At 55.0% G+C, this 25,576-nt stretch overlaps 1 protein-coding gene across 1 annotated transcript in view; it reads left to right on the top strand.

Annotated features, from left to right (window-relative positions):
- The window catches only part of CELSR1 (cadherin EGF LAG seven-pass G-type receptor 1), a gene marked incomplete at its 5' end in the record, with an annotated part of 146,642 nt that overhangs the window by 65,322 nt on the left and 55,744 nt on the right, over positions 1-25,576 (top strand). Inside the window, 3 exons of the mRNA XM_082666424.1 lie at positions 9,423-9,645; positions 15,404-15,519; positions 16,038-16,126. Of these exons, the coding sequence (XP_082522550.1) occupies positions 9,423-9,645; positions 15,404-15,519; positions 16,038-16,126 (428 nt within the window). The remainder of the gene's footprint in view (positions 1-9,422; positions 9,646-15,403; positions 15,520-16,037; positions 16,127-25,576) is intronic.

Genomic DNA, 25,576 nt, shown 5'->3' with positions numbered 1-25,576 from the left:
AGAGGCGGAGGGCGAGAGGCTTGAAGGGAGCTGGGGGCGGGGAGAGGGCCAGTGCGGGGCTTGGGGTGGACAGATGGGGCCTCCAGGCTCAAGAAGCCAGTTCAGAGCAGGGGGTCGTGTGACAGCCCCACGTGACAGGTGCTCAGCTCAAGGGCTTCACAGAATTAGCCGATCTCACCTTGACCCCGGCCTCCTAGGGGCTAGGCTAGCCCCGGGGCCAGAGACAGAAATCCTGCCTTCAGGGAGGGTTTCCAGCCTGGGAAACGGAGTCAGTGGTTGGAAGCCTGCTCTGGACACCTCTGCGGGGTGGGGGGGTTAGGTGGGAGGGTGTGCCTAGGCCGTGGGTGGGTGGATGGAAGGGTGGATGGACCGATTGTTTTCAGTGTTTAAACTTTCCAGAGACCCTGTCCTTGTCTCCGTGCTCCTGAAGCTTCCAACACAAGCTGTGCGGGTGCATCACTGCCTCCGGAGAGTCTAGTTTTTCTAGTTCAAAGCCCTGAGCTATCGCTTAGGACCAGAAGGCAATTGTCTCTTTATTTATCGAAAAACTGAAGCCATAGAAACCTCTACGCTCCCTTCCCTTCCTGGGGCCCAGCCCTGGCCCCCCTCCAGGGCCGAGGGCTTCGGCCTGGCTGCGCTCCCCTCCGCGGGCCCCCACCCCGGCATCTTCTGAAGCGCCTCTTGGCGGGAACCATGTTCACACCGTCATCTCCTGCTTCCCGCCCTGCCCCTCCTCCCCCAGACCTGCCGTGACTGTCCCACACACGTGCGCACACACCCCACGCCACATATACACGCCACACACAGACGCATCACACACCACACACACACATGCCACATGTACACGCCACACAGACATACATCACATAACACACACATGCACACACATCACATGTACACGCCACACAGACATACATCACACAACACACACATGCACACACATCACATGTACACGCCACACAGACATACATCACATAACACACACATGCACACACATCACATGTACACGCCACACATACATACATCACATAACACACACATGCACACACATCACATGTACATGCCACAAGACATACATCACATAACACACACATGCACACACATCACGTGTACACGCCACACAGACATACATCACATAACACACACATGCACACACACACGCACACACTCCTGTGCCTTTTACCTTCCCCCTGCCAGCCCTGCTCCCCACAGGTCTCTCTACAGCGAGGGGTGTTTGGCTGTCCCCCGCTCCTTCGCAGACCTGACCAGGTGCGCACCCGTCGCCCAGCATCCGGCCCAGCCCCCAATATCCCTGTGCTTCTGCTGGGGCCCTTTCTGGGGCCGAGCCGTCTCCACCGCCATGGACGCTCCTGCACAGCCCAGCTCAGAGGCTCCCCCACTCAGGCACTATGGTTTTCCTCCGTTTCCCTTACATTTAAGGAATATCTTTTTCGGTTACAAACAAAAAATGGTATTCTTATACCCTGTGCCGGGTGTCAGTTTCCGGTCTGTAAGATGGAGGCGTGTGAGAGTTCCCACACCAGGGGCTGCAAGGCCTCCTCCGCCCCCGTAACCCTGCAGACGAGCCCTCGTTTAAGCTCTGTGAAGCTGGTGCTTCTCTAGGGCACTTAACGCTCCCCACCCGAGGGTCTGTGGCTTTGGCGCTACGGGCTGGGGTTCCCGGGTGGCCAGTGTTGCCCTCCCACCCCCAGCCCCAAGCCTGGGTGGGACAGGCATCCAGTGACCGGGACGTGGCGGCTAGAGGGGCCTCAGCTCCTGGGAGCTCCTGTTCTGCAGCTACGAATGCCTTCTTATGCGGCAGGGGTCCTTTCCCAGCTTTCCGTGCGGGGTTCTGCATTTGCAGCCGTGACCAGGAGGCCAGGCCTCAGGTCCTCCTCGGCAGGGGGTTGCGGTGCTACATGAATTATTGAGCAAGGCTCTTAGCTTGCTCGGGTGAACCTCATCCTCGGTGGGCGGGCGAGGCTGGCAGTCATAATGGGTTGGGGGTGCACAAGAGGAGGATGGGGGAACTCTCCCCAGGTTTTGAATGGCTCAGAGCGAGCATCTGACTCTAAGCAGGATACTGGGATGCTTGGAAGAAATTTTGGAAGCCCAAATTTACTTTGAGGATTCTTAGAAGAGGAAAGGTGAAGTTAAATCTTGTTAAGTAAGCATATCTGAGAACATTTATTGCACTAAAATAGTGTTTCATGTAAGAGCTGTATATTAAAAAAAAGATATAGGGCTCACTAAATTTGGTCCTAATTATTTGCCTAAAGTAAGATGATTTTAAGAATTAAAAACCATCCTATCACATCTCCTCACAACTCTGAGTTCTGATGCCAGGTTGGCCGTGATGTCCCATGGAAACGGGACAGTTCTGCAAATCAGGGCTTTCCCCCGAGGGCTGGCCGTCGGGGTCTGCCAGCACAGCCCCGAGGAGAAGATACAGTTAAAGAAACACGTAAGTGGATTACTGTGCAGTTTAGCTGGAGTGGCTGCCATGGAAAGCACCCTGCTAAGGCGCGCACGGGGGCCTGGGATTGGCCTGAACGAAGGTCCTGGAACCCAGAGACGAGACCCTTTCCGGGGGACCCAGTTCATCTGAAACCTGCATACTCAAGAGTCCTCACTGCCTTTTATTAAAAAAAAGCGTGTTTATCTGTAGAATTAATTCTTCATTCATTAGATCATCCAATTCCCAACGCTGTTTGAATCAAACCTGTGAACCATGCAGGTTTTATAATTCTGTACAGGATTCATCACTGGCTTGGAAGGGGGGAAATCCTGGCACTTTAAGACTCCATCTCACAAGCATTCGTCGAGTACCTGCTACGTGCCGGGCGTTTGTCAGGCACCCTCTGTGTGCTGGATATTCTTAGACTTGACCCCCAGACAGACCCTGCCCCTGCCCCTACCCCAGAGCCTGGGGAGACAGAGGCTGGGGAACAGTTGCACAGCAGGTGTCACCCTGGAGCTGGGGTGGGCGCTCTCTGGAGAGGGGAGATTCTGGGCCATCAGGGTCTGTCCTGGGCGCCCTGGCCCTGGTCAGGTGGGCGGGCGAAGCCTCCCTAGGGGATGCAGGGTGCCTGAGATGAAGCTGCATCCGGGCACAGGGCAGCCACCTGCAGAGCCCAGCAGAGAGGATGCCAGGCACAGAGAAGGGGGTCACCAGGGGGTGATCCTTGCCAGTGGTGAATATGCATGAGTGTTCACCTAGGGGGCCGTCTCCATTAGCCTATTGAATCCCCCAACCTCCCTTCAAAGAGGGAGACCGTGTGGCCGGCGTGAGAGGTGGTGCGCGTGGCGCAGACGGGGCTGGCGCGTGGCCGAGGGCCGGGCTGCAGGGTGGGAGGGTCTTTACGGAGCAGCGGGATTGTTGCAAGCCTCTGTGGAGAACAGGCAGATGTGTGAGGTGATGAGCAGCTGGCGTGGGTCCAGGGGCCCGAGAGATGGTCACTGTCCGTGGTTGTGCAGATCGGGGTTGGTGTCGACTGGGGTGCAGGTGGCAGTGGAGGCGAGTGACACGGACCCTGGGGGATGGCACTGGTGGGGACAAGGGAGGAGGGGAGGGGATGGCTCCGGGGCTCCTGGGCCCCTCTCTGGGCAGCTGCAGGACCCTCTCCAGGTGGAGGACCCGGAGAACAAGCTTGGCGAGGGAAGACAGGTTTGAAGCCTGGGTTTGCGGAGGAGAGAACAAGGGCAGAAAGGGTTGGATGGCTGCGTGTGGGCCCCAGAGGAGGGGCCTGAGGCACGGCTGCGGAGGTGGGGAGCTGGCCCTGGCCCACCTCCCCTTACTGGCCTGGTGGGAGAGGCCGGGAGGAGCGTTCCCAGAGGGCAGAGAAACCAGAGCCCGGTGAGTGTCTTGGAAGCTGGGGAATGCAGCCCCACAGGGTTAGCTGCTGCTTCCCCTCGGGACTCCGTGTTTGCAGAGGCCAGCGTTTGCTATGATTGTAGCTCTAGGACAGGCGTGGAGGGCCGCTGGAGTGCTTGAGTAGTATGACCCCCAGATTCGTGTCCAGAACCTCAGAATGTGACCTCCTTGGGACATAGGGTCTTTCCAGATGTAATTAGTAAGGCTCTCGATGGATAGTAAAATCATCCTGGATTTAGGGTCCACCCTGAATCCAGTGACGGGCGTCCTTGTAAGAGAAAGGAGGGGGGGAGATTCGAGACCCAGGGAAGACGGCCATGTGATGACAGAGGCAGAGATGGACGATGAAGCCACAGCCCAGGGAACACGGGGAGCCCCCATCAGCTGGGGAGGCAGGAAGGGTCCTGCCCTGGAGCCTGCGGAGGGAGTACGGCCCTGCCCACACCTTCGTTCTGGACTTTCGGTCCCCAGAGCTATGAGAGAACACAGTTCTGTTCTTGGAAAGGCACCAGATTTGTTGTACTTGTTACAGCAGCCCCAGGAAATGAATACTACAACGACCTGTTGGAAATGAAACGATATCTTTTGTGCTTAAAACAAACAACTTCACGGAGACGTAGCTTTATTTGCAGCTGATTTGAAATTGCACGATTGGTTAAGTAGAGGAACAGAATAATCCCACACGTCATCACGCCCTTTCCACGGGACAGCGGATGCTTTAAGGCAGCCGCCTGAGTTGCAGCGTGGCTGTGGGTAGCACGGGTCCTGCTCTGTCGTCCTCCTGTTCACAGGGGTGGCCTGAGGAGCGAGGCTTCCCTGCAGCCGCTGAAAACCACACATGAGCAGAAATACTGTCAGCAAAGTCAAATTCAGGTCTTCGGGAATTGAATGAAGGGTGGTGTGTGTGTGTGTGTGTGTGTGTGTGTGTGTGTGTGTGTGTGTGTGTGTGTGTGTGTGTGTGTGTGTGTGTGTGTGTGCGCGCGCGCGCGCGCGCGCACATGCTCAGGGCCTGCCTTATCTGGGCCTCGGTAGCAGGTGGCCCTCGAGAGGGCATCGTAGGAGTCCTCAGATGCTTCGGTAGAGGTGGAGGAGTTGAGACTTCCAGTCAACACGAGGGCAGAGCTTGGGAGCTGCTGTGGCCGCACTGGGGGCGTGGGCTGTGCTTTCATCCTGGTGGTGACGTTGACCACCTGGGCCGAGCCCGGATGGGCAGGATCCTGGAACACCACAGGCAGAGCACCGTGGGAAGGGGCCGTGCCAGGCCCCCATTTGTTTGCCGTCACGGTTTGCGGAGCACGGCCCGCCCCGTCCTCTCACGGCGGCTTTATTATTTCAGAATGCCCTTGACCTGCCAAGTTGGGACTTGGAAGGCAAACACTCCCAGACGTCACATGTATTTTAAAAGTAGAGATTAAAGAATTTGCAGTGTATGAAGAACAAATACACTTTCAGCTAAGCATTTAAAATTAATGACTAGAATTTAAGGAGGCTGCAGGCTGCCCACCTGGAGAAGATTCCAGGAGCGGGGATTAGCGTGAGAGTGTGTGTGAGAGTGTGTGAAGGTGGGTGTGTGTGTCTGTGCAGGTATGTACGTGTGTGGCTGAGGGTGTGTGTGAGGGTGTGAATGCATTTATGGGTGTGAATGCGTGTGAAGACGAGAGTGTGTGTGAGGGTGTATGTGCGAAGATGTGTCAGCAGCGTGTGACTGGGTGTGAGGGCACAGGGGTGTGTACACGAGTGTGTGTGAGGTTATGTGTGCACATGCGTGGGCACATGCACTGGGCCGAGCCCAGTGTTGTGGGGCCGGCAGGGCACCCTGCTAACCCGGGAGCGGGCAGGGGGGCAGTGGGGGGGAGATCAGACGGTTTCCATTGCTGGTGGAGCTGAGAGGAGGGTGTGCAGCCGGGTGGGCCGCCGTCCTTTTCCTTCTGAGCAGCATGTGAATCTTCTGCTCACAAGGTTCCTTGGGGGCAGCCCCTGCTAGGGGAGAACCGGTGGCTGGGCTTTCTGGCCTCTCCCTCCCTGCCCTGCCTGGTGGGGAGGAGGGGGATGAAAAAGAACCCACCTGACACTGTCTGGCCCTGGGGTGGGCTTTGCCCTGGGTCCCCGGCCTGGTGGCCCCTGCACGGTTCTGTAGTTCAGTATAGGTCAGTGGTTGCGACACTCCTCCCTGTTTTTGAGGGACTCAGACCGGGTTACCTTTGCTTAGCAAGTTGTGCATTCTTGGGTGTTGCAACCTGGAAAGGAAGACACTTGGGAGAAGTAGAGGAAGTTGAGATTTGCTTCCGATGCTTGTTATGCTAATTACAGATCAGTTTCACCTGCTCCTCAAAAGGAAGCTCATTCTGAAGCCTCCCTTGGAAGGTTGAAGGGATTTTCTTACACCAGTCAATTATGGAGCTCTCTAAAATCTGCACACTGGGAAACAGACCCTGCGGCTCGAGATCTGCCTTCTCGGGAGCCACAACGTGGGCAGGGGCAGGGGCAGGGGTGGGGGGCACCCAGGGCTGCGCAGAGGAGAGGTTGTTGGGCTGCAATGCAGTGGCAGCAAAAGCCTCTGTGGACCCCACGTCTCAGCTCTGGAGGTACAGTGCCGAGGTGGCTGCACTAGCCCAGGGGGCTGTGGGCCCCTCCATCTCCGCGCTCGCCCGTCGCTGGGTGTGAGCTGTCCCGGCAAGGGCTATGCAACTTTGGGTGAGGGATTTCAGGAGGAGGATCTGAGGGCAGAGTCTCAGCTGTGAGCCCCCGTCACCCAGCACTCCAGAACCTTGGTCCTGGAGGGACATGTGGGGTACACCACAGTACCCACTCTTGCACAGCATCTAAGTCTTCTTTAAAATGATGATAAATTTTAGTATCACTATCCAGTTTGTTCAAATTCCCAATTGTCTCATACATGCCTGCTCTGGTCTGAATTGTGTCCCCCCCAAATTCCTAGGTTGCAGCCCTAACTCCACAATGGGACTGTATCTGGAGGTGGGCCCTACAGGAAGTAATTCAGGTAAATGATCAGGGTGGGCCCTGATCCGATGGGATTAGTGTCCACATAAGCAGAGGCAACAGAAATCTCTGCCTCTTTCTGTACACACACACACAGAGGAAGGGCCGTGTGAGGACAGAGGGAGCGGGCAGCTGGGAAGAGAGGCCTCACCAGACCCCAGCCGTGCTGGTACCCTGATCTCGCTGATACTTCTAGCCTCCAGAACTGTGAGAAATACACTTGTTGTTTAAGCCCCCAGCCCATGGTATCTTGTTACGGCAGCCCGAGCAGACTGAGACAGTAGGTAATGTATTCACATGGTTCAATATTGAAAAGGCACAGAGGGCATCCAGGGAAGCCCATGTCTGGGGATCCCAGTGACTTTGGGTTCCAGGATGATACTGCCGTTTGCATGCACGCTTCTCCGTGCACCGAGGATCCTGGTGCCGGATGTCTCTGGAGCTCCGAGTTTCGTATCTCTTCATACCAGCCTTTTAATAACCCGAGAGCACTGGCGTCACAAAGGAAACATGGATAAATATGACCGTATGCAGATATAACATTTTTATGTGACTACAAATACATAAATACGTTGAAAGTTAAACTTAAGCCTAGAGGGAGTTACCACAGAAACGGCAGAGAATAGTTCATTTCTGAAATTCATGAGGACCTCACGTAACACCATAAAAACAAAACCAACCATCGTTGAAATATGAACACAGGAATAATCAGGCAGTTCAGAGAAAGGAAATGGACGTTGCCAGCAAAATTCGGGCAGATGTTGAACCTCATCAAAAATTATTGCAAATAAAACACCTGGAAGATTCATTTGTCAGAAATGCAAAATAGTTCACAGATTGAACATACCTTGCGTTGGCGAGGATATGTGAATTCGTGCATCCTTTTGGGGAGGACGGTTTGGAAATATTGGGTGAGTCAGAAAAAAGTGCGGCTGTCAACTGTGTGTACCTTTGATTCATCACGTTTAGGAATTTTCTCGAGAGAGATATTCTTAAAACACGCCAAGGATGTATATCAAAAAGTTACCTGCGATAAAAGCGAGCTGTAAACAGCCCCGTGTCCATCAGTAGTAGAACAAGAAACATTAGTGGTTTAAATTCTGATGGGGTCCTCTATCGTAGGGATCCCCAACCCCCAGGAACCGGGCCGCACAGCGGGAGGTGAGCGGCGGGGGAGCGAGCGGAGCTTCATCTGCCGCCCCCCATCGCCCCCCATCGCTCGCATTACCGCCTGAGCCATCCCCCACTCCCCCCCCCACCCCTGCCCCTCCACCGCTCACCGTCCGTGGAAAAATTACCTTCCATGAAACCAGTCCCTGGTGCCAAAAAGGTTGGGGACCGCTGCTCTAACTGAATACTGTGCAGCCATTAGGAAGAAACAGGAGGAACTCCCAAGTGCCAACAGGGAGGGTCTCCAAGGTACCGCACTGAGCAAACATGCCGGATGGCCGGGGCATCCAGCTCTCCTGATGTTTTCCTGTGGGGACCCGCTAGAAACTGCTGAAGGCTTCCCATGCCGCGCTATTTGCACAGTGATTTCTTTTCTTTTTTTTAGTATGCAAGGTAGTACTTTTATTTTAAAATGCGTTCATTTAGAAGTCAAAGCTGGTGACACACATTGGTGGGAGCTGGGGAATTTCCGGTTGTCGGGCTGCAGGTCTGTGGGTGGCTGGCAATGTCTACCCTGTGACAGAGGCAGGTCCGGGCTGTGTCCCAGGGAGCGAGGATCACCCAGTCAGACCCCTGCTGGCTGCCGCGGTGGGCACTGTGGGTCTGACGGGCCTTGGGGGGTCAGCTTGGGCTGCCTGATCAGTTTCTATGTGGAAGCTTCCAGAACCTTCCTGTCGTGAGGGATTAGGCCACAGAGAAGACGTTGGAGCACAGTTGGAGGCCGGTGGGAGGAACAGACATGATTAAAGACGAACTGGAATCCAGCGTTGCCTGGCCGGGCAGTGGGGGAGGGAGGAGGCCACACAGGAGGCCCTGGGCCAGAGTGACCCTGGCCTGCTCCTGAGTCTCCCACGAGGCCCGGAGGTGGCCAGCCATCGTGCGGGCAAGCGTGCGGGGAGGGCACGAGGCCTTCTCGTCATCCTCACTCTTTCTAGGTGATTCTCTCATAAGGGAGCCAGGCTCAGCCAGCGGGGCGTTCAGAAAGGGGTTGGATGCCCAGAAGTGTTCACAGCTGCACGTTCCCCTGGTCCCCCCACTCCCCCGAGTGCGGGGACCCCAGCAGGCCCGGGACAGGGACAGGGTTGGAGTGGCTTGGCCACCTGGTGCATTCGGCCGAAGAGCCCCCTGGGGTGCTTATTGGGAACCCGCTGCCCCACCACCCTTAGACGGCCCACCGGGTGCTGGGTGCTCTCAGGCCAGTGGGAACAGCATACGTCTGATTGCAGCCCGACTCCAGGGTGGTTCCCAGAGGCCTCAGGTGCCCCCAGGTTTGGGTTTAGCAGCTGGTTCTGCAGCGGCGTTTGCAGCCTGGGTGGGAGCAGTGCCCCCCTCCCCTCAGCAGGCCACCGTGTGACCTCCTCCCGCCCTCGTCCCCCAGGTGAGCACTGCGAGGTGAACGCACGCTCCGGCCGCTGCACCAACGGCGTGTGCAAGAACGGCGGCACCTGCGTGAACCTGCTCATCGGCGGCTTCCACTGCGTGTGCCCCCCCGGCGCGTTCGAGAGGCCCTACTGCGAAGTGGCCACCAGGAGCTTCCCGCCGCAGTCCTTCGTCACCTTCCGCGGCCTGAGGCAGCGCTTCCACTTCACCGTGGCCCTCGCGTGAGTCCCCGCGCGTGCCCGCGACGCCTCCTGTGGTTGGAGGTCGCGAGGTGGCCTTGTGTCTCCGCACATCCCTCCGTCCTGTAACAACAACCCCCGTCCACCGGGGCCTCTGAGAGTCGAGTCACCTTGGCCAGCGCTGGCTGTAGGACTGGCCACTTAATTTGTAGGACCCCATGCAATTTGAGGATGGGGTTCAAAAATTAAGAATTTCCAGCTGGTGACACCAGAGCATTTAGCAGGTGTGGCGCCCTGTTTGCCCGCCCAGCTCACATGCCCATGAAGCCGACCCCCGGCTGCCCCGGTCCTACTCACCTGCCACCACGTGGGCACCCCTGCCACCCAGGTGGCCAGAAGGTGGAGGGAAAGGGCCCAGCAGGCTTGGGAATGAGACTCAGCATAGGCTCCTGCTGTGCCGCCGGCTTGCTGGGAGACGGCGGGCGGGCGGGCGGCCTCACCCCTCTCCGCGCTGGTTCTTTAACTGTAACAGGAGGAAGCAGGCTGACTGTGTGCTGTGGCCATTCTTTAACTTTTGCATCTTTTTCTCCAAGAGAATTTAGATTTAATTTAACTTTTAAAAATCTATCGCTTCCATTGTAAAGACTTCTATCAAGTTCACCTTAGTAGTACAGGGTGTATTTTGTATTTGGTCAGCGTTTAGGGGACCCGTTAGGGGAATGCGGCATTCTGTGTCCCCCAGAACAAGATGCTCCCTCTGAGCTGCCCTTTGGAGAACAGGGCATCTCAGGGAGAGATGGGGCAGACTCCTCTCCCGGGGCTGCCCACCCTGAGCAGGTGAGGGGTGCGGTGTAGCCAACGGGCGCCGCGTGGTGCTGATGTGAAACCCCCCCGGGCAGTCCTCCTCCGTCTCGCCTCCCCTCCCATCTCGGTCAGGTCCTGTGAGTCCCTTGACCTCGTGTCTCCCCCGCCCGCCACTGTCCTCCCAGTTCCCAGCACTCTGGCCTGGGCCACCGCCCTCTCCCCTGTGCAACAGCAGTGGTAGCATCTGCTCTCAGCCTGGGTCAGGTGGATCTCTGTCCGCCAGGCCTGCCGGGCCTGCCTGCCACCTGGGGCAAAACCCAAACTTCTGAATAGGGCACAGGGTGGCCCCCTGTGTGCTGACCCCTGGTGACCCCCGATTCTGGCACCTCGCATCCTGTGACGTGGCCACCCTCACCTCGTGATTCTCTGGACCTGCCCAGCCTTGCAGAGGCATTTCCTCGGCCCCCCCTGCCGGCCCGTCCGACGGCTGCCGCTTCCTTCAGGAAGCCCCCCTGACCCAGGCGGGGCCATACCTGCATTCCAGCTCCGGCTGGACGTCTGGTCACTGCCTGCTTGTCTGCTACCTTCAGCCTTTGATGTTCCTGCTTGCAGGATCAGCCCGCTGTCCACCCTGACTGCCCCTAGAGAAAGGTCCAGATGAGGGCATTTGGGTACCGTGGGGGCTTGAGTCGTGGGCGGGTTTTCTACGTTGCAGCTCAGATCTTTTTGCTCTAAACCCATCCTTCATGCTAGATCATTGGTTGGGGGTGTGAACTCATGCCAGATTTCCTGATCCTGATTTTTTTCCTGGTTGTCAGGTGATTTGATTGGGCTAAAGTCTCCAAAGCAGATGCACATCCTTTTGAAACCTTTAAACGGCCACACGAGCTCCCTGTGGTGCTTCCGGGCTTCTGCTCCAGGACTGCCGTGTCCGTGCTCATCACTGTGCTGAGGTCCAGCTCACTCTCTGTGCCTGTCCACCCACTGGGCTTTTTTTTTTTTTTTTTTTTTTTTTTTTGCAGTACTCGGGCCTCTCCCGTTGCGGAGCACAGGCTCCGGATGCGCAGGCTCAGCGGCCATGGCTCACGGGCCCAGCCGCTCCGCGGCATGTGGGATCTTCCCGGACTGGGGCACGAACCCGCGTCCCCTGCACCGGCAGGCGGACTCTCAACCACTGCGCCACCAGGGAAGCCCTCCTTGGGCTTTTTGTCCTGTGTCGTGACACGCAGGCGCCCAGGCGAGCAGCTGGCTGGTATTTCCATTCTCACAAAGCATGAGCACCCACTGCTCCCCTCTGTGGCCCCAAGACGTTGGCCGGGGGGCTCCCACTCTCCCAGAGGAGGGGCTCTTTGGCCCGGTGGGGGGTGGGAGGGGGTTGAGTTGCAGAGGGAGAACATTCCAGGCATTCTGAGTGGCCTGGAGTGTCTGCTGGGAGCTCTGCAGAGGCAGGCAGACCCCTGCACCCACTTTGCCCTGCTTCAGCCCCTTGGTACATTCTTGGGCCCGGACATCTGTGTGGGGTGCAGATGGCGTCCTCTTGGAGGACGTCTGTGTCGGGAGACGGGTCCCTGCTGAGATACCCTCTGAGCTCGGCCCGACTCACCACAGACGTCAGCGTGGGTCGCTCAGCGGCCACACTCGGGCTTCGTGCTGGCACTGCTCCCGCACCTCACCTGTCAGGCCCACTTCCTCCTCACGAGAACCCTGAGAGCTGCTATCACTGTTCTCCCCATCTCGCAGGTGAGGAAACTGAGGCGGAAAGGTTGAAAACCTTGCCCAAGGTCATAGGCTGTCCGGTGGGACCCCCAGGCCCTGCCTGTAACCTGTGCTCTTAACCTCCCTCCCTCTGGCCCCCGCCCGCGTGAAGGATCCGGGCCCAGGGCCTGCTTGTCCTGATTTGCAGGTGTTTCCCACGTTCTGCCCTCTTCCCGAATTTCCCTTGGAGACCAGCTTTAATAAAATAGCAAGAGCAGCTGTCATCCGTGGGGCCCGTGTGCACGCCGGGCGCCCTGCTTGTGGCTCTGTTTCTGATCCTTGGAGCACCACCCCCTTTCCCGGGAGCTTGGAAGAGGGAGGGGTGGGAGATACAGCTCTGGTTGGCCCCCTGGGCCCGGCTGCAAGGCTGCAGTGCTGTTTGATTCTAAGGGCAGTTTTAAGGTTTGGGCCGCTGTTTTAGGGTGACTGCCCACGTTTTGGTGCGCGGTGCAGGGCTCCACCCCGCCCTGTTGTGAGGACTCACGTGAGTGGGCATTTGCTGTTGCCCTCCCGTTTCTCTAGCTGGGCCTCTGCGCCAGGCCCTGGTCCGGGCCCTGCCTGCTCGCAACACCACGTCCCCGCCCTCTGCCCCTAAACCCTGTGCTCAGGAGGCCATCACGTGGGCACAGCCTCCAAAAGGAGGGCCCCTCGTTGGGACCCCTGGCCACTCTGTGCCCCACATGTCTGGATGCTGAGAACAGCAGGCTTCTGTGGGTGCCCGCCCCCCCACATCAGAGGTGCCCTGTGTCTTCCGGCAAACAGGCCGATGGCATGTCGTTTTGTTGTCTACGGGGCCATGGCCACCCACCACTGGACGTGGCCGGCAGCCCTCTGTCATAGGCAGTGCAGCGAGTAAGCTGCAGGAGGCTGACCTGAAAGGTGACCAGGGTCCTGGGGGTGGGGCCCATGGACACGGCGGCCGGCAGATGTGCTGGAAACCAGCAAAGGAGGTCTGGCAGCTTCAGACTCAGAGAAACTAAAGAACAGTCGTGTTTAATTAAGTGCCCACGTGATGTAGCGCATGTTCCCTTGCTCGTCTAATCCAGTATTGTAGATGCCCACACGTGACAACAGTTATGGACGGGTTCCGACACACCTGATGACGGCTAAAAGGGCGGGGCCAAGGCCACATCAGGGAGTTTAGCTTCAAACGCAAAATCATAGAAAGCCCCCCCAGAACCTGGGCAGGGGAACGGTTCCGTGTCGGGACTGCGGTTGCTCTGGGCAGGGCCTGGAAGGAGTTGGGCCTCCTGCCTCCTGCCGGGCGTACTGTGAGAGAGGTGGGCTGGGGCACCGGCCCAGGGCTTCTTTTTTTGTTTTTTTTGCGGTAGGCAGGCCTCCCACCGCCACGGCCCCTCCCGCTGCGGAGCACAGGCTCCGGACGCGCAGGCGCAGCGGCCGTGGCTCACGGGCCCAGCCGCTCCGCGGCACGTGGGATCCTCCCGGACCGGGGCCATGAACCTGCGCCTCCCGCATCGGCAGGCGGACTCCCAACCACTGCGCCACCAGGGAAGCCCATGGCCCAGGGCTTTTGTTTCAGGTGGTTTCTTTCGAAGCTGCTTTTCCTCTTTCTGGTTTCTGTTTGCCAAGGGCCTGGGCTCCCGGGGGCTTCAGCTCCCTGGTCCCAGCTTCCTTGTTGCCACCCTTTGTTCTCTCTCTTCCCCTGGCCCCTCACCAGGCCTCGGCTTCTGCTTCTGGCCTTTCCCCTTTTTACTTGTGCTGTTCAGACCCTCCCTGTGGCCCTGGGTCCCATCGTTAGATCGTCCATTGCCAGCAGTGCGTGGTGCCTGCCCGGAGGACCGTTTCAGCACTGACCACCCCCCTCGGTCCAAAGAGAAACCCACAACAGTGAGACCCCCCCAAAGGGAAGCGAGCCTGGGGTCGAGTGGATCCCAGTCTTAATTCAGCTCTTCTACCTGCTCACTCCACACCCGGGGCCTCCACTCTGCTGTGCAGGTGTTTTTTCTTTAGAGTTTGTCATCAGTGCTTGCTGACTTCTAAACCGAGGGGATGCAAGGTCTGGGCGGGAAATGTCAATTTTATGTGGCTCAAGGGAGAGGCTAGGGTCACATGCCTGAGGCTGGTTCTGACAGACTCCTGCCGCATGAAAATGGATAAACCAACCTGGAATCAAAGGAAAGAATTTCCCCCCACTTAATCTCCGATGAGAGAGACATCTGGCTAGCTCAGGAAACAGTCCCGAGTTCACTCCGGAGGTTTGTGGGTTCTCTGTAACCGGGGCGTCGAGGAAGCCTTGTGGTGACTTGGTGTGTCGGGGACCCTCGGGTCTGATGGAAGAGGCTTCCTCGGGGGTGGGAGAAGGATTTCTGAGGCTGTTTGTCTCTTGTCAGAGTAAGTGGTTTTTTACTCCGAGTGCTTCAAGTCTCACACGTCTTGCGTTTCCACGCGTCTGTCGGTTCACGTGGGCTGCCAGCTGTCCGTGGATTCAGGACATCGGTATCAAGCGCTTTGTGGACCAAGTCCTGTTTTGGTGTCGGGGATGCAGCAGTGAACGGGAGTCATCATCTGTCCCTTTAAAGGATCATGTGTTCTCATAAACAAACAAATAATTAGGATAATTTCAGAAGTAAGATGAGTGGTGTGATAGCCTTTAGGGTGAGGGGCGCAACTTAGATAAAGTGAGTTGGGGAAAGCACAGTCGGAGTGACACCTGGGAGATGTGCAGAGCCAGGGAAGATCATTCCCCACACGGGGGAACAGCAGGTGCAAAGGCCCGGGGTCAGGGAAGAATGTAGGGTTTGGGAGCAAAAGGACGCAGCGTGGCTGGAGTGTGGTGGTGGAGACGAGGGGCATAGGCCCTGAGGTGGTGATCGACACCCACATCTCTGTGCCCTGTGGCGTGTAGCGGGATGTATGCACTGCATGTGTTTTACTGTCCAGATATTTCCAGTTGGTATAGTGGCTGTGTCATCCTTCTAGAGCACTGTGCGAGTGGAATCTTTTCACCTGTACAGGTTGTGGTAACCAAAGTGCCCCCTGGAATCTGCTTTGCTCCTTCCAGAAGAGAACATTGCTAATCAGGTTTTATGGGCTGTCCACTCCTGCTGTGAAAAAAAGAGTACTGGGGACCAGAGTCTTTGCCAAGCATACTCATCCTCTTGCCCACTCTGGCCAGGCTTGTTGCCCTGGGCAGCCTCTTGTTCCCCCACCTCCAGGCCACCTGCAGACCTTCCACCCCGGGCTCATTCATTGTGTGACGTGCTTCCCCTTGGCCCCCCAGGTTTGCCACCCAGGAGAGGAACGCCCTGCTGCTGTATAATGGCCGCTTCAACGAGAAGCACGACTTCATCGCCCTGGAGATCGTGGACGAGCAGGTGCAGCTCACCTTCTCGGCAGGTAAAGCCTTCTGCACAGGAGGGAGCTACCCTCGGAGCATGTCCTGGGCACTTGGTTGTTTAAAACCACCCCATCGGGACTTCCCTGGTGGTCCAGTGGTTAGGACTCCACGCTTCCATTGCAGGGGGCGTGGGTTTGATCCGTGGTTGGGGGAACTAAGGTCACGCATGCCTCACGGCACGGTCAAAAAAGCAAAGAAACACCCCATCCTGTGCAGCGCCGTCAAGCGTGCTGACCCACCGATTCCCTGGTTCTCCATCTGGGAATCCGTCCTGTGGGAGAAATCCAGAACGCACAAAGATGTTCATTGCAGCGTTGTTTATAAGACAGCTCAAATTTCCACAAACTAGGGGATCATTGAAGTGTGCTTCTGCCTCTGTAGGTTGAAAATATTGACAAAGCTGTTAAAAATGTTTTCCTGGTGGTTGGAAAGAACGTTCATCCAGACTGTTGGAAGGACTTTTAGCCTTAGTGGTCTGTTCACCTCTGTTCTCTCTGGACCTCCCCCCGCCCCGCAGGTGAGACCACGACGATGGTGGCGCCACAGGTTCCTGGGGGCGTGAGTGACGGCCGTTGGCACTCGGTGCAGGTGCAGTATTACAACAAGGTAGGACCGGCCCCGCCCCACCCGACCCTCAGCCCGGGCGGCCGGTGGCGGGGGGGCGGGGGGGGGGCCCTGGCAGCTATTTGGTCTTTAGACATTTATACTCTGAAATTTCAATAAATATGCTGGTTGAAAAAGTTATTTAGGAAATGAGCATTTGTTGAGGGTCTGTGTAAAGATACCCAAGCCCTGCGCTGGGGCGGATACTCCCCCAGGGAGCGCTGGGCGGGGAGACTCAGGGACCCCAGAGTCCTACACGGGGGAAAGGACGCAGAAAGGGCTTATTCATTGCAGCTGCCTCGGCCGAGTCATTACTGGTGGCTAAAATTCCAGGCCATTCAAACACTGTTCCAAAGCCCAAGTAGTCCCCTCTTACCTGGATGAAACCTGAGAGTCAGAAGGCTCCCCTAGGAAATGCTGTGAAGGTCTGGGCGTTTTGGGGGGGTTTCCTTTCATTTTGCTGTTTATTGGCTTGTGAGGAAACTCCTTGGCAGTTTTTGCATCAGAAAGCCCCGCTTTCCATCGCTGTGGTGCTTTCCGACGCTGTGGTTTTTGCAAATCGCTCTTCTTCCTGGGAAACTCCAGGGTCCCTCCTGCTCTGAGCCCCGACCCAGGCCTCCACAGGCTTGCGCCTGAGCTTGGCTGGCAGACAAGGGGTCCTCCCTCTGTAAGAGATACACCCATGGAGGAAGGGTGCTTTCTGTCTTTCATGTCTACTGCATTTCAGCTTTTGGACACAGTAGTGATGGGCGACCTCTCCCACCACTTGGGCCTGAGGTCTGCGTCATACAGACCCCTCCCCCTCCCTGTCGCTGTCCTTCCCCTAGTCTGTACTCGGCCATCGGAGCCCTCTGCCTCCTTTTTACATATGGCTCACCGAACACGTCTCATTTCTCCATCACCCGGAATACTTAGGCCCCCAGCCGTGATCACCCGCACGGTGACCGTGGTTTTCGTGCCCGGTCTGTGGGCGGGAGATGCCCCTGTCGCCCAGCCCAGGACAGAGGCCGGGTAGCTTTTGACTCGGGTGTGGAACTCTGCGCGGTATTTGTGATGAGGGCAGGGAGAGGTTCTGGTGGGGTCAGGATGCAGATCTGAAGCAACGTGGGGGCTGGTGCCGCTCTCAGGATTCTGAGGACCAAGCAGAGCGCGTTCGCAGGTGCCTGGGACGGGGTCTGGGCTACCGCAGCCTCCAGGACAGCCTGCCGCCCTCGTTCCTGTGAGCCCCCCGGGGCCGTGGTCTCGGCTCTGCCCGGGTTGCTTGATGCAGGGCCGCGTGAGCCAGTTAAGGAGGTGGGGTTGGGGGCGGGGGACGGACCAGAGGAAGACAACGCGCCTCCAAAGACACACTTGCCATTTCCTGGCTGCTCCGTCTCAAGCGCTGGAGTCTTCTGCTGCAGCTGTGCCCTTATGGCTGTCTGGGACAATTAAGGGCCAGTGTGAGGTGCACCCACCTGCTGCCCGCCTGGAGCAGCCTTGCGTGGCTGCTGTGCGAGACAGTGGGCGCCGTGGGACCCTCAGAGCCTCCCCTCCTGCTGACCTCCGGGGGGCTCGAGGATGGGATGGACGCACAGCTTGGGTTTTTCTTTCACGATGTCTTAACCCACACGACGTCCTTTCCCCAGTTGCTACCCGTGGGCCTCTCTCACCCGGGAGGACAGAGGGGCCCCCCGGACTCCCCCAAGTGAATTCTTCTGCCCCTACAACCTGCTCGAGGTCAGATGGTTTCGGCCCCTTCTCTCTGCCCTGGAGACCGTCTACCCCACAGCCATTCTCTCACGATGAGGCAGCTCTCAACTGCGCAAAGGTACGAAGACTGTGCCCCGGCATCCTGGAGGGTCACGAGCCCCGAGGCCAGGACCACGCCCTGTGAGCCTCTGTGTCCCCATAGCACGGGGCACAGTCCCGCTGAGCGCAGGAACGGTTGTATCTGATGTCGGGGCCTGGATCTGCTCCAGCCAGCAGGACAGCGGTCGGACCCCCGATTCCTCTGTTCACATGGTCGGGATGGCTTTCCCGTGTCCGGGCAGGACCAACAAGCAGATGTGTCGACAGCAGAGCTCCTGCGAGGCTGGCCCCTCCTGGGCCAAGGCTGGGGACAAGGGGTCAGTGGTTTTCTGGCTCACACACACTTGGGCTTTTGTCGGGACGTTGCACACCCCCTCGAGTAGAAAGAAGGAAAAGTAAGAGTTGCAATGGGTGCTCTGGCCTGCTTGCTGCTCCGGGGCAGGTGGCTGCCACGTGGCAAGGATGTCATGCCCCACAGTCTGGGCTTCGCACACCTCTGAGCTCTCAGCCTCTGGCCTCCTCCCCTTGCCAGCAGGGCCAGGACATCAGGGATGGGTAGTTGGCTGTGTACTCGGCAGGGTGCAGGCCAGTCGGGATGGGCCGAGGGGACCCTCTGGGGCCCATGCTCCACGTTAGGGAAGCAAAGGACGCAGTCGTGGTGCATTTTCCTTTCTGCTTGTATGGGAAACGCATCTCCCAGGGCCAGCTGAAGACTTTGGGCTTCGGGGCTGTGTCAGCCTCGGTTGCCCACCAGAGCACCTGCACGTGGCGTGTTCCAGAGTCACCTGCCGATGGCTGAAGCAGCAGCCTGTCACAGCTGAGCAGAGACGGAACCTCTGGCTCGGCCAGCTCTGCCCAGGTCCGGAGGCATCCGTCATTCTTTACCATCGTCAGGCATGCAGGAAGCATCATGAGCTCGCAGAGACCCTCCAGGGAGCACCGAGGAGGCACCTCACTCCTAAAGGGCCCCCGGGATGCCCCTGGGAGAAGGAAGGAGGAGCCCACGTGAGAGAACACGCCCTGGCGGTGGATCACTGCCCCCCGCCGCTTCCGTTCCCAGGGCCAGCCTTTCAGCAGCACCTGAAGCAGACCCTGAGCGCGGAGGAAAGCGAGCAGTTTGCAGGTAGACCTTGAGGCCCCCCTGCTGTGGTTTCCGTCATCACACAACGGGAAGTGCTCAAAGTGCTCTGCATCAGGGACATCTGTCTCCTGGGAGCTTTGTGTCTCAGGGCCCGAGGCACTCCCGTGTCCAGGGGCCCCGGGCCTCGGCAGGGAGCAGGTTTGGAGGGGGGCGTGGGGGCAGTGCGAAGGGCCCACGTCAGGCGGGGGCGTGGCCAGACGGATGGCAAGGAGGGCAGCAGTGGAAGTGGTCTGCGAGGGGCGAGTCGCTCTGCTCTGCGGGCATCTGTTGTGTCATCCACGTCGTGTCTGGTCCTTAGAGTGGGTCCTGTGTGGGAAGCCTCTGGGGCCCCTTGCACCCTCCCCAAGTCTGCTGGGGCCCAGGAGCCTGTCTGGGCTATTTTACCAGTCACCCCCAACACACACCCAGGAAATAGGTGGAAACCTCACCAGGATGGTCCCAGGAGGGCGTATCACCAAAGGGCCGCAGGGTGTGGGGCACCCGCGTTGGGCAGTGCAGGACCCGGGGCTGTGACAGCCCTGAGGCCGAGAGGAACCAGGGGAGAGGGCAGAATGGAACCCAGCTAGGAGGGGTCATGGAGAGAAGCGACCTCCTGACGGCGCTCCCTCCCATTTCCTTAGGCTCCCCGTGGGCCAAGGCAGCCAGAAATCAGAGAACAGGGCCGCTTGACGTGGTTCCTATGCGTTGGTGCCCCCAGGCAGGGAGCCAGGCAGAGCCAGTTTACGTTTTTTTTCCTGCTTGGTGGCATTTGAAGCGGGAAGGTCTGGTGGCATAATTCACCTTCGGTGGAGCCTGGGTGCCCGCTGGGGCTGGGCGTTTTCCTGGGAAGATATTTTAAAGGCGGACAATGCTTTGCAGAAACATGTCGAACTCCGTCAAGCGCAGATGGGACCCAGAGCCCCGCCGCCCACACCCGCCCCTGGAGGTTTGGGGAGGATTTGTAGTCATCACTTCGTCGCAGATGTGCTTTTTTACCCGAGACTATTGTGCACGATAGGTAAACACTTCCCCTGCCAACTCGCAAAAGAGTGAATGCGCCCGATGGAAGAGTTTGTGCAGGTTGTTCTGAGACGATAGTTTTGTGTAGATAGTTCTAAAATGATTTCTTTGCAATTGGAACTCGGGTTTGGTGGTAGTCAGGGCTCTTCGGGGTGTCTGCCCTTTCCCCTTGCCCTTCGGTGTCAAAATGTTTGTGTAGAGACCCTGGGGGCCGTGGGGAGGGGGAAGCACCCTTCTGTGGAAGCATCTGTAATGTGGCATCTCCGCTCTTCCTGGGGAGGACGCCTGAGAGGACAGTCACTCACTCACTGAGTGCCTATTGTGTGCCCGGCGAGGCCCTTGCACTGGGCGTCTGGAGGGATTACCTGGAGGCCCTCACCTTGTCTGGCAGCCCAGCTGGGCCTCGGGGATGTTGACACATCATCCAGGAGGAGTTTGATAGGATCCTGGGCGGGGCCTCGGCAGTCGACCCGTTCTGGTTCGAGTGATTCTGAGATGACAAGGGTTGTCTTTGGTCCAGCGCTGAAAGCATTTTCGTGAAGTGAGAGCCCCAGCTGAGCTGCTTCTCTCAAGTGTCAGCATCCTCTGAGATCACTGAGAAGAGCATCCTAGTGCTTGAGATTCCCATGACCTTGGGGAAGGGGCCATTGGTACAGGGTTCATTAGGGACTACTCTGCCCCGGCTGCACTTCAGACCTGGCTTGTTCAAGTCGTTCATTCTTGGGTCTGTGTCACCCACTATATTCCAGGGGTTCCAGGGGAGTGGGCTATGCATGGGGTGGTGCAGAGGGGTGTGATCCACCACACCCTGGGGTCAGGGGCGTCTCCCTCTGCTTCCACAAATGTTCCAGAAAACTCAAGGGCTTCCCCTCAGAATCTTGTTTCAGGCTGGTCTTGATGAAAGTTCTCCTGGGGTCCTGCAGAACTGCTGTGGTTTATGTGGTCCTCTGGGTGTGGCTGCCTGGCCTCCCTCGTCACTCCCTGCAGCCCTTCCTTCATGCCTTTGTTCATTCATTAATACATGGAGCAGTTATTGACTGCCTACCGTGTGCCAGGAACTGTTTAGGGTATGGGGATGTACAGAAGACAAAAGAGATAAAACTCAATTGCTGTCCAGGAACTGATGCTCCAGAGGATATGGAAGGGGTGGCGTAGGGAAGAGGAGAAGGGGAGAGGGAGAGAGAGAGTGAGAAGGAGAGGGAGATAAAGAGAGGGAGGGAGAGGGAGAGAGAGGGATGGAGGGAGAAGGGTCATTTTACCCACAGAACTCTGAATTCTTTTAATAAAGAAAGGTATTTAGTTGCACAATTTGTATGGAAACACAAAATACCCCGAATAGCCAAAGCAATCTTGAGAAAGAAAAACGGAGCTGGAGGAATCAGGCTCCCGGACTTCAGACTATACTACAAAGCTACAGTAATCAAGACAGTATGGTACTGGCACAAAAACAGAAATATAGATCAATGGAACAGGATAGAAAGCCCAGAGATAAACCCACGTACCTATGGTCACCTTATCTTTGATAAAGGAGGCAAGAGTATACAATGGAGAAAAGACAGCCTCTTCAATAAGTGGTGCTGGGAAAACTAGACAGCTACATGTAAAAGAGTGAAATTAGAACACTCCCTAACACCATACACAAAAATAAACTCAACATGGCTTAAAGACCTAAATGTAAGGCCAGACACTATAAAAGTCTTAGAGGAAAACATAGGCAGAATGCTCTATGATGTAAATCACAGCAAGATCCTTTTTGACCCACCTCCTAGAGAAATGGAAATAAAAATAAGCAAATGGGACCTAATGAAACTTAAAAGGAAAGGAAAGGAAAGGAAACAAAGGAAACCATAAAAAAGATGAAAAGACAGCCCTCAGAATGAGAGAAAATATTTGCAAACAAAGCAACTGACAGAGGATTCATCTCCAAAATATACAAGCAGCTCATGCAGCTCAATATCAAAAAAACAAACAACCCAATCCAAAAATGGGCAGAAGACCTAAATAGACATTTCTCCAAAGAAGATATACAGATTGCCAACAAACACATGAAAGAATGCTCAACATCACTAATCATTAGAGAAAAGCAAATCAAAACTACAATGAAGTATCACCTCACACTGGTCAGAATGGCCATCATCAAAAAATCTACAAGTAACAAATGCTGGAGAGGGTGTGGAGAAAAGGAAACCCTCTTGCACTGTTGGTGGGAATGTAAATTGATACAGCCACTATGGAGAACAGTATGGAGATTCCTTAAAAAACTAAAAATAGAACTACCACATGACCCAGCAAGCCCACTACTGGGCATATACCCTGAGAAAACCATAATTCAAAATGAGTCATGTACCACAATGTTCATTGCAGCACTATTTACAGTAGCCAGGACATGGAAGCAACCTAAGTGTCCATCGACAGATGAATGGATAAAGAAGATGTAGCACATATGTACAATGGAATATTACTCAGCCATAAAAAGAAACGAAACTGAGTTATTTGTAGTGAGGTGGATGGACCTAGAGTCTGTCATACAGAGTGAAGTAAGTCAGAAAGAGAAAAACAAATACCGTATGCTAACACATATATATGGAATCTAAGAAAAAAAGAAAATGGTTCTGATGAACCTAGGGGCAGGACAGGAATAAAGACACAGACGTAGAGAATGCACCTGGGGACACGGGGAGGGGGAAGGGTAAGCTGGGACAAAGTGAGAGAGTAGCATTGACATATATACACTACCAAAGGTAAAATAGGTAGCTAGTGGGAAGCAGCTGCGTCGCACAGGGAGATCAGCTCAGTGCTTTGCGACCACCTAGCGGGGTGGGATAGGGAGGGTGGGAGGGAGGGAGACACAAGAGGGAAGAGATATGGGAACATATGTATATGTATAACTGATTAACTTTGTTATAAAGCAGAAACTAACACAACATTGTAAAGCAATTATACTCCAATAAAGATGTTAAAAAGAAAAAAAGAAAGGTATTTAGAAACCAAGATTCAGGTGCTAGGTATGCTCATTGCTCCTAGGGTGTCTCACTCCCAATCTCTCTCACTGGGCAGAGCTAGGACATGGATGTGTGTATATATGTATGTGTAGGTACGTGTGCATGCTCATATAGACACATACTGAACTTCTTATTTATTTCTGTCTCTACTTATTGAAAACCTTGAATTCCATTCCAGCACTACAGAGTCATTCTAGTTTTTTCCCTTTCCGTGTTTGTAAATCTTTTCTTGCTCAGTGAGAAACCTTGTTCCCATTATCCTCAATATAGTTATTTATTATCTCAGTCCACCATTATTTAAACAGTCTGCCAACCCCACCATTCCACCACCTCACTTAGCTGCTATCCTCAATCACCCTCAGCCCTCACCAGGCTGCCTCCCTGCTGCCCTTCTCATTCAGCCTCAGCCTTGTGAGCTGCTACCTCTCTCAGTCCTGAATCTATTGACTGACTCCAGCAGGTGCTGGGAACAAGGGGCCTTCGTAGAGACTTGACTGAAGTATTCAATTATTCAGAAAAGGGAGGAAGGAAGTTTGTTTAAAATTTTTTTAATTTAAAAGGAATGAAATACAAAATACCAAAATATGTGGGATGAAGGTAGAGCAGTGCTGAGAGGGAAATTCATAGCATTACATACTTATATTAGAAAAGAGAATAAGTCTCAAGTCAATAATATGAGTTCCCACCTCAAGAACCTCCAAAAATAAGAACAAAATAAACCCAAAGCAAGTAGATGGAAAGAAAGAATAAAGATAAGAGCAGAAACCAGTGGTTTTTAAAACAGGAAAAAAACAGAAAGGATCAATGAAACAGAGCTTTGGGAAAATTAATAATGTCAAACTTCTAGCAAGACTGACTCCCCCCCCCACAAAAAAAAAAAAAAGAAGACAGATGACTAGTATCAGGAATAAATTCTCAGTCCCTCAAAAAACACAAGCTACCACAACTCAACCCATGTGAAATAAATAATTCAAATAACTACGTTACTATTAAGGAAATTGGATTTGTATATTTTAAAAACTCCCCCAAATGAAATCTCCAGGCTCAGGTGGTTTCACTGGAGAACGCTACCAAATGTTTAAAGAATTACACCAATTCTGTAAAGTCTCTTTAAGAAAATAGAAGAGGAGGGAACACTTCCCAGTTCATTTTGTGAAGTTAGTATTACCCTAATACCAAAATGAGATGAAGACAGTACCAAAGAAACTACAGGCCAGTATCCCTCATGACTATAGATACAACTCATGTGTACAAATGTTCACAACAGCTCTTTCCCTAAACTGGGAAACCTCCCAGAAGGCCCCTGTGGGTGAACGGCTAAGCAGACTGTGTACATCCACACCATGGAACTCGGAATACTATTCAGTAATAAGAAGGAACGGGCTACGGATACACGTAAGAGAAAAATATGGAGAGCAGGGAAAGCCAGTCTCACGAGCTTGTGTACTGTATGATTCCATCTGCATAACATTCTTTTTTTTCCTAATAAATTTTATTTATTTATTTATTTATTTATGGCTGCATTGAGTCTTCATTGCTGCGCACGGGCTTTCTCTGGTTTGTGGCGAGCGGGGGCTACTCTTTGTTGCGGTGCGCGGGCTTCTCATTGCGGTGGCTTCTGTTGCTGCAGAGCACGGGCTCTAGGCGCGCAGGCTTCAGTAGTTGTGGCACACAGGCTCAGTAGTTGTGGACCGCGGGCTCTAGAGCACAGGTTCAGTAGTTGTGGTGCATGGGCTTCGCTGCTCTGCGGCATGTGGGATCTTCCCGGCCCAAGGCTCGAACCCATGTCCCCTACGTTGGCAGGCGGATTCTTAACCATTGTGCCACCAGGGAAGTCCCTGTATAACATTCTTGAATGACAGAATGATAGAATTGGAGAACAGATGAGTGGTTGCCTGGGGTGGGGGTGGGAGGGAAGTGGGTGTGGCTGTGAAAGGGCAACAGGTGGGGTCCTGTTGGTGATGGAATGTTCTGCTTCCTGACGGTATCAGCGTCCACATCTGGGCTGTGATGTTATAGTCTCAGTTGCAGGATGTTTACCATTGGTGGAAACTGGGTAAAGGGCACATCGGATCTCTGTTATTTTTTAGAATTGCATGTGCATCTAAAATTAAGTCAAGAACTTAATTAAAAGAACTTTGAAAGATACACAGATGTGTGCTGCCATATGCAAATTTTTTTCTGACGGGTATCGTCCTACCCGCAAAACAAATCCATCGACAGCACGTATCAGATAGCCGTGCTGGGTCATAAACCATCGCAAGCGTGGTATCTTAAAACATCAGATATTTGTTATTCCTGTGACTTGGTGCCAGGAGGCATTGTTGCAGCTCTTTTTGCAAACAGTCTGCTGCACGTGGATACCTTTGGGATTAAGGTTGATGAGAAAGGAGGTGGCTTTCGTGTTCATTTTGTACCTTTCTGCGACACTTTACGTGTTTCATGTTTTCTTTTATTAAGAATACAGCAAGAGTCATCTGGGTGATGGGGTCATGAACAATTTTTGTTTTCTTCATTTAAATT

Source organism: Grampus griseus (genome assembly GCF_964374135.1).
Source record: "Grampus griseus genome assembly, chromosome: 11".
Lineage (NCBI taxonomy): Eukaryota > Metazoa > Chordata > Mammalia > Artiodactyla > Delphinidae > Grampus > Grampus griseus.
Note: the sequence above shows the minus strand (reverse complement) of the source record. Positions and strands in the feature narration are given on the sequence as shown.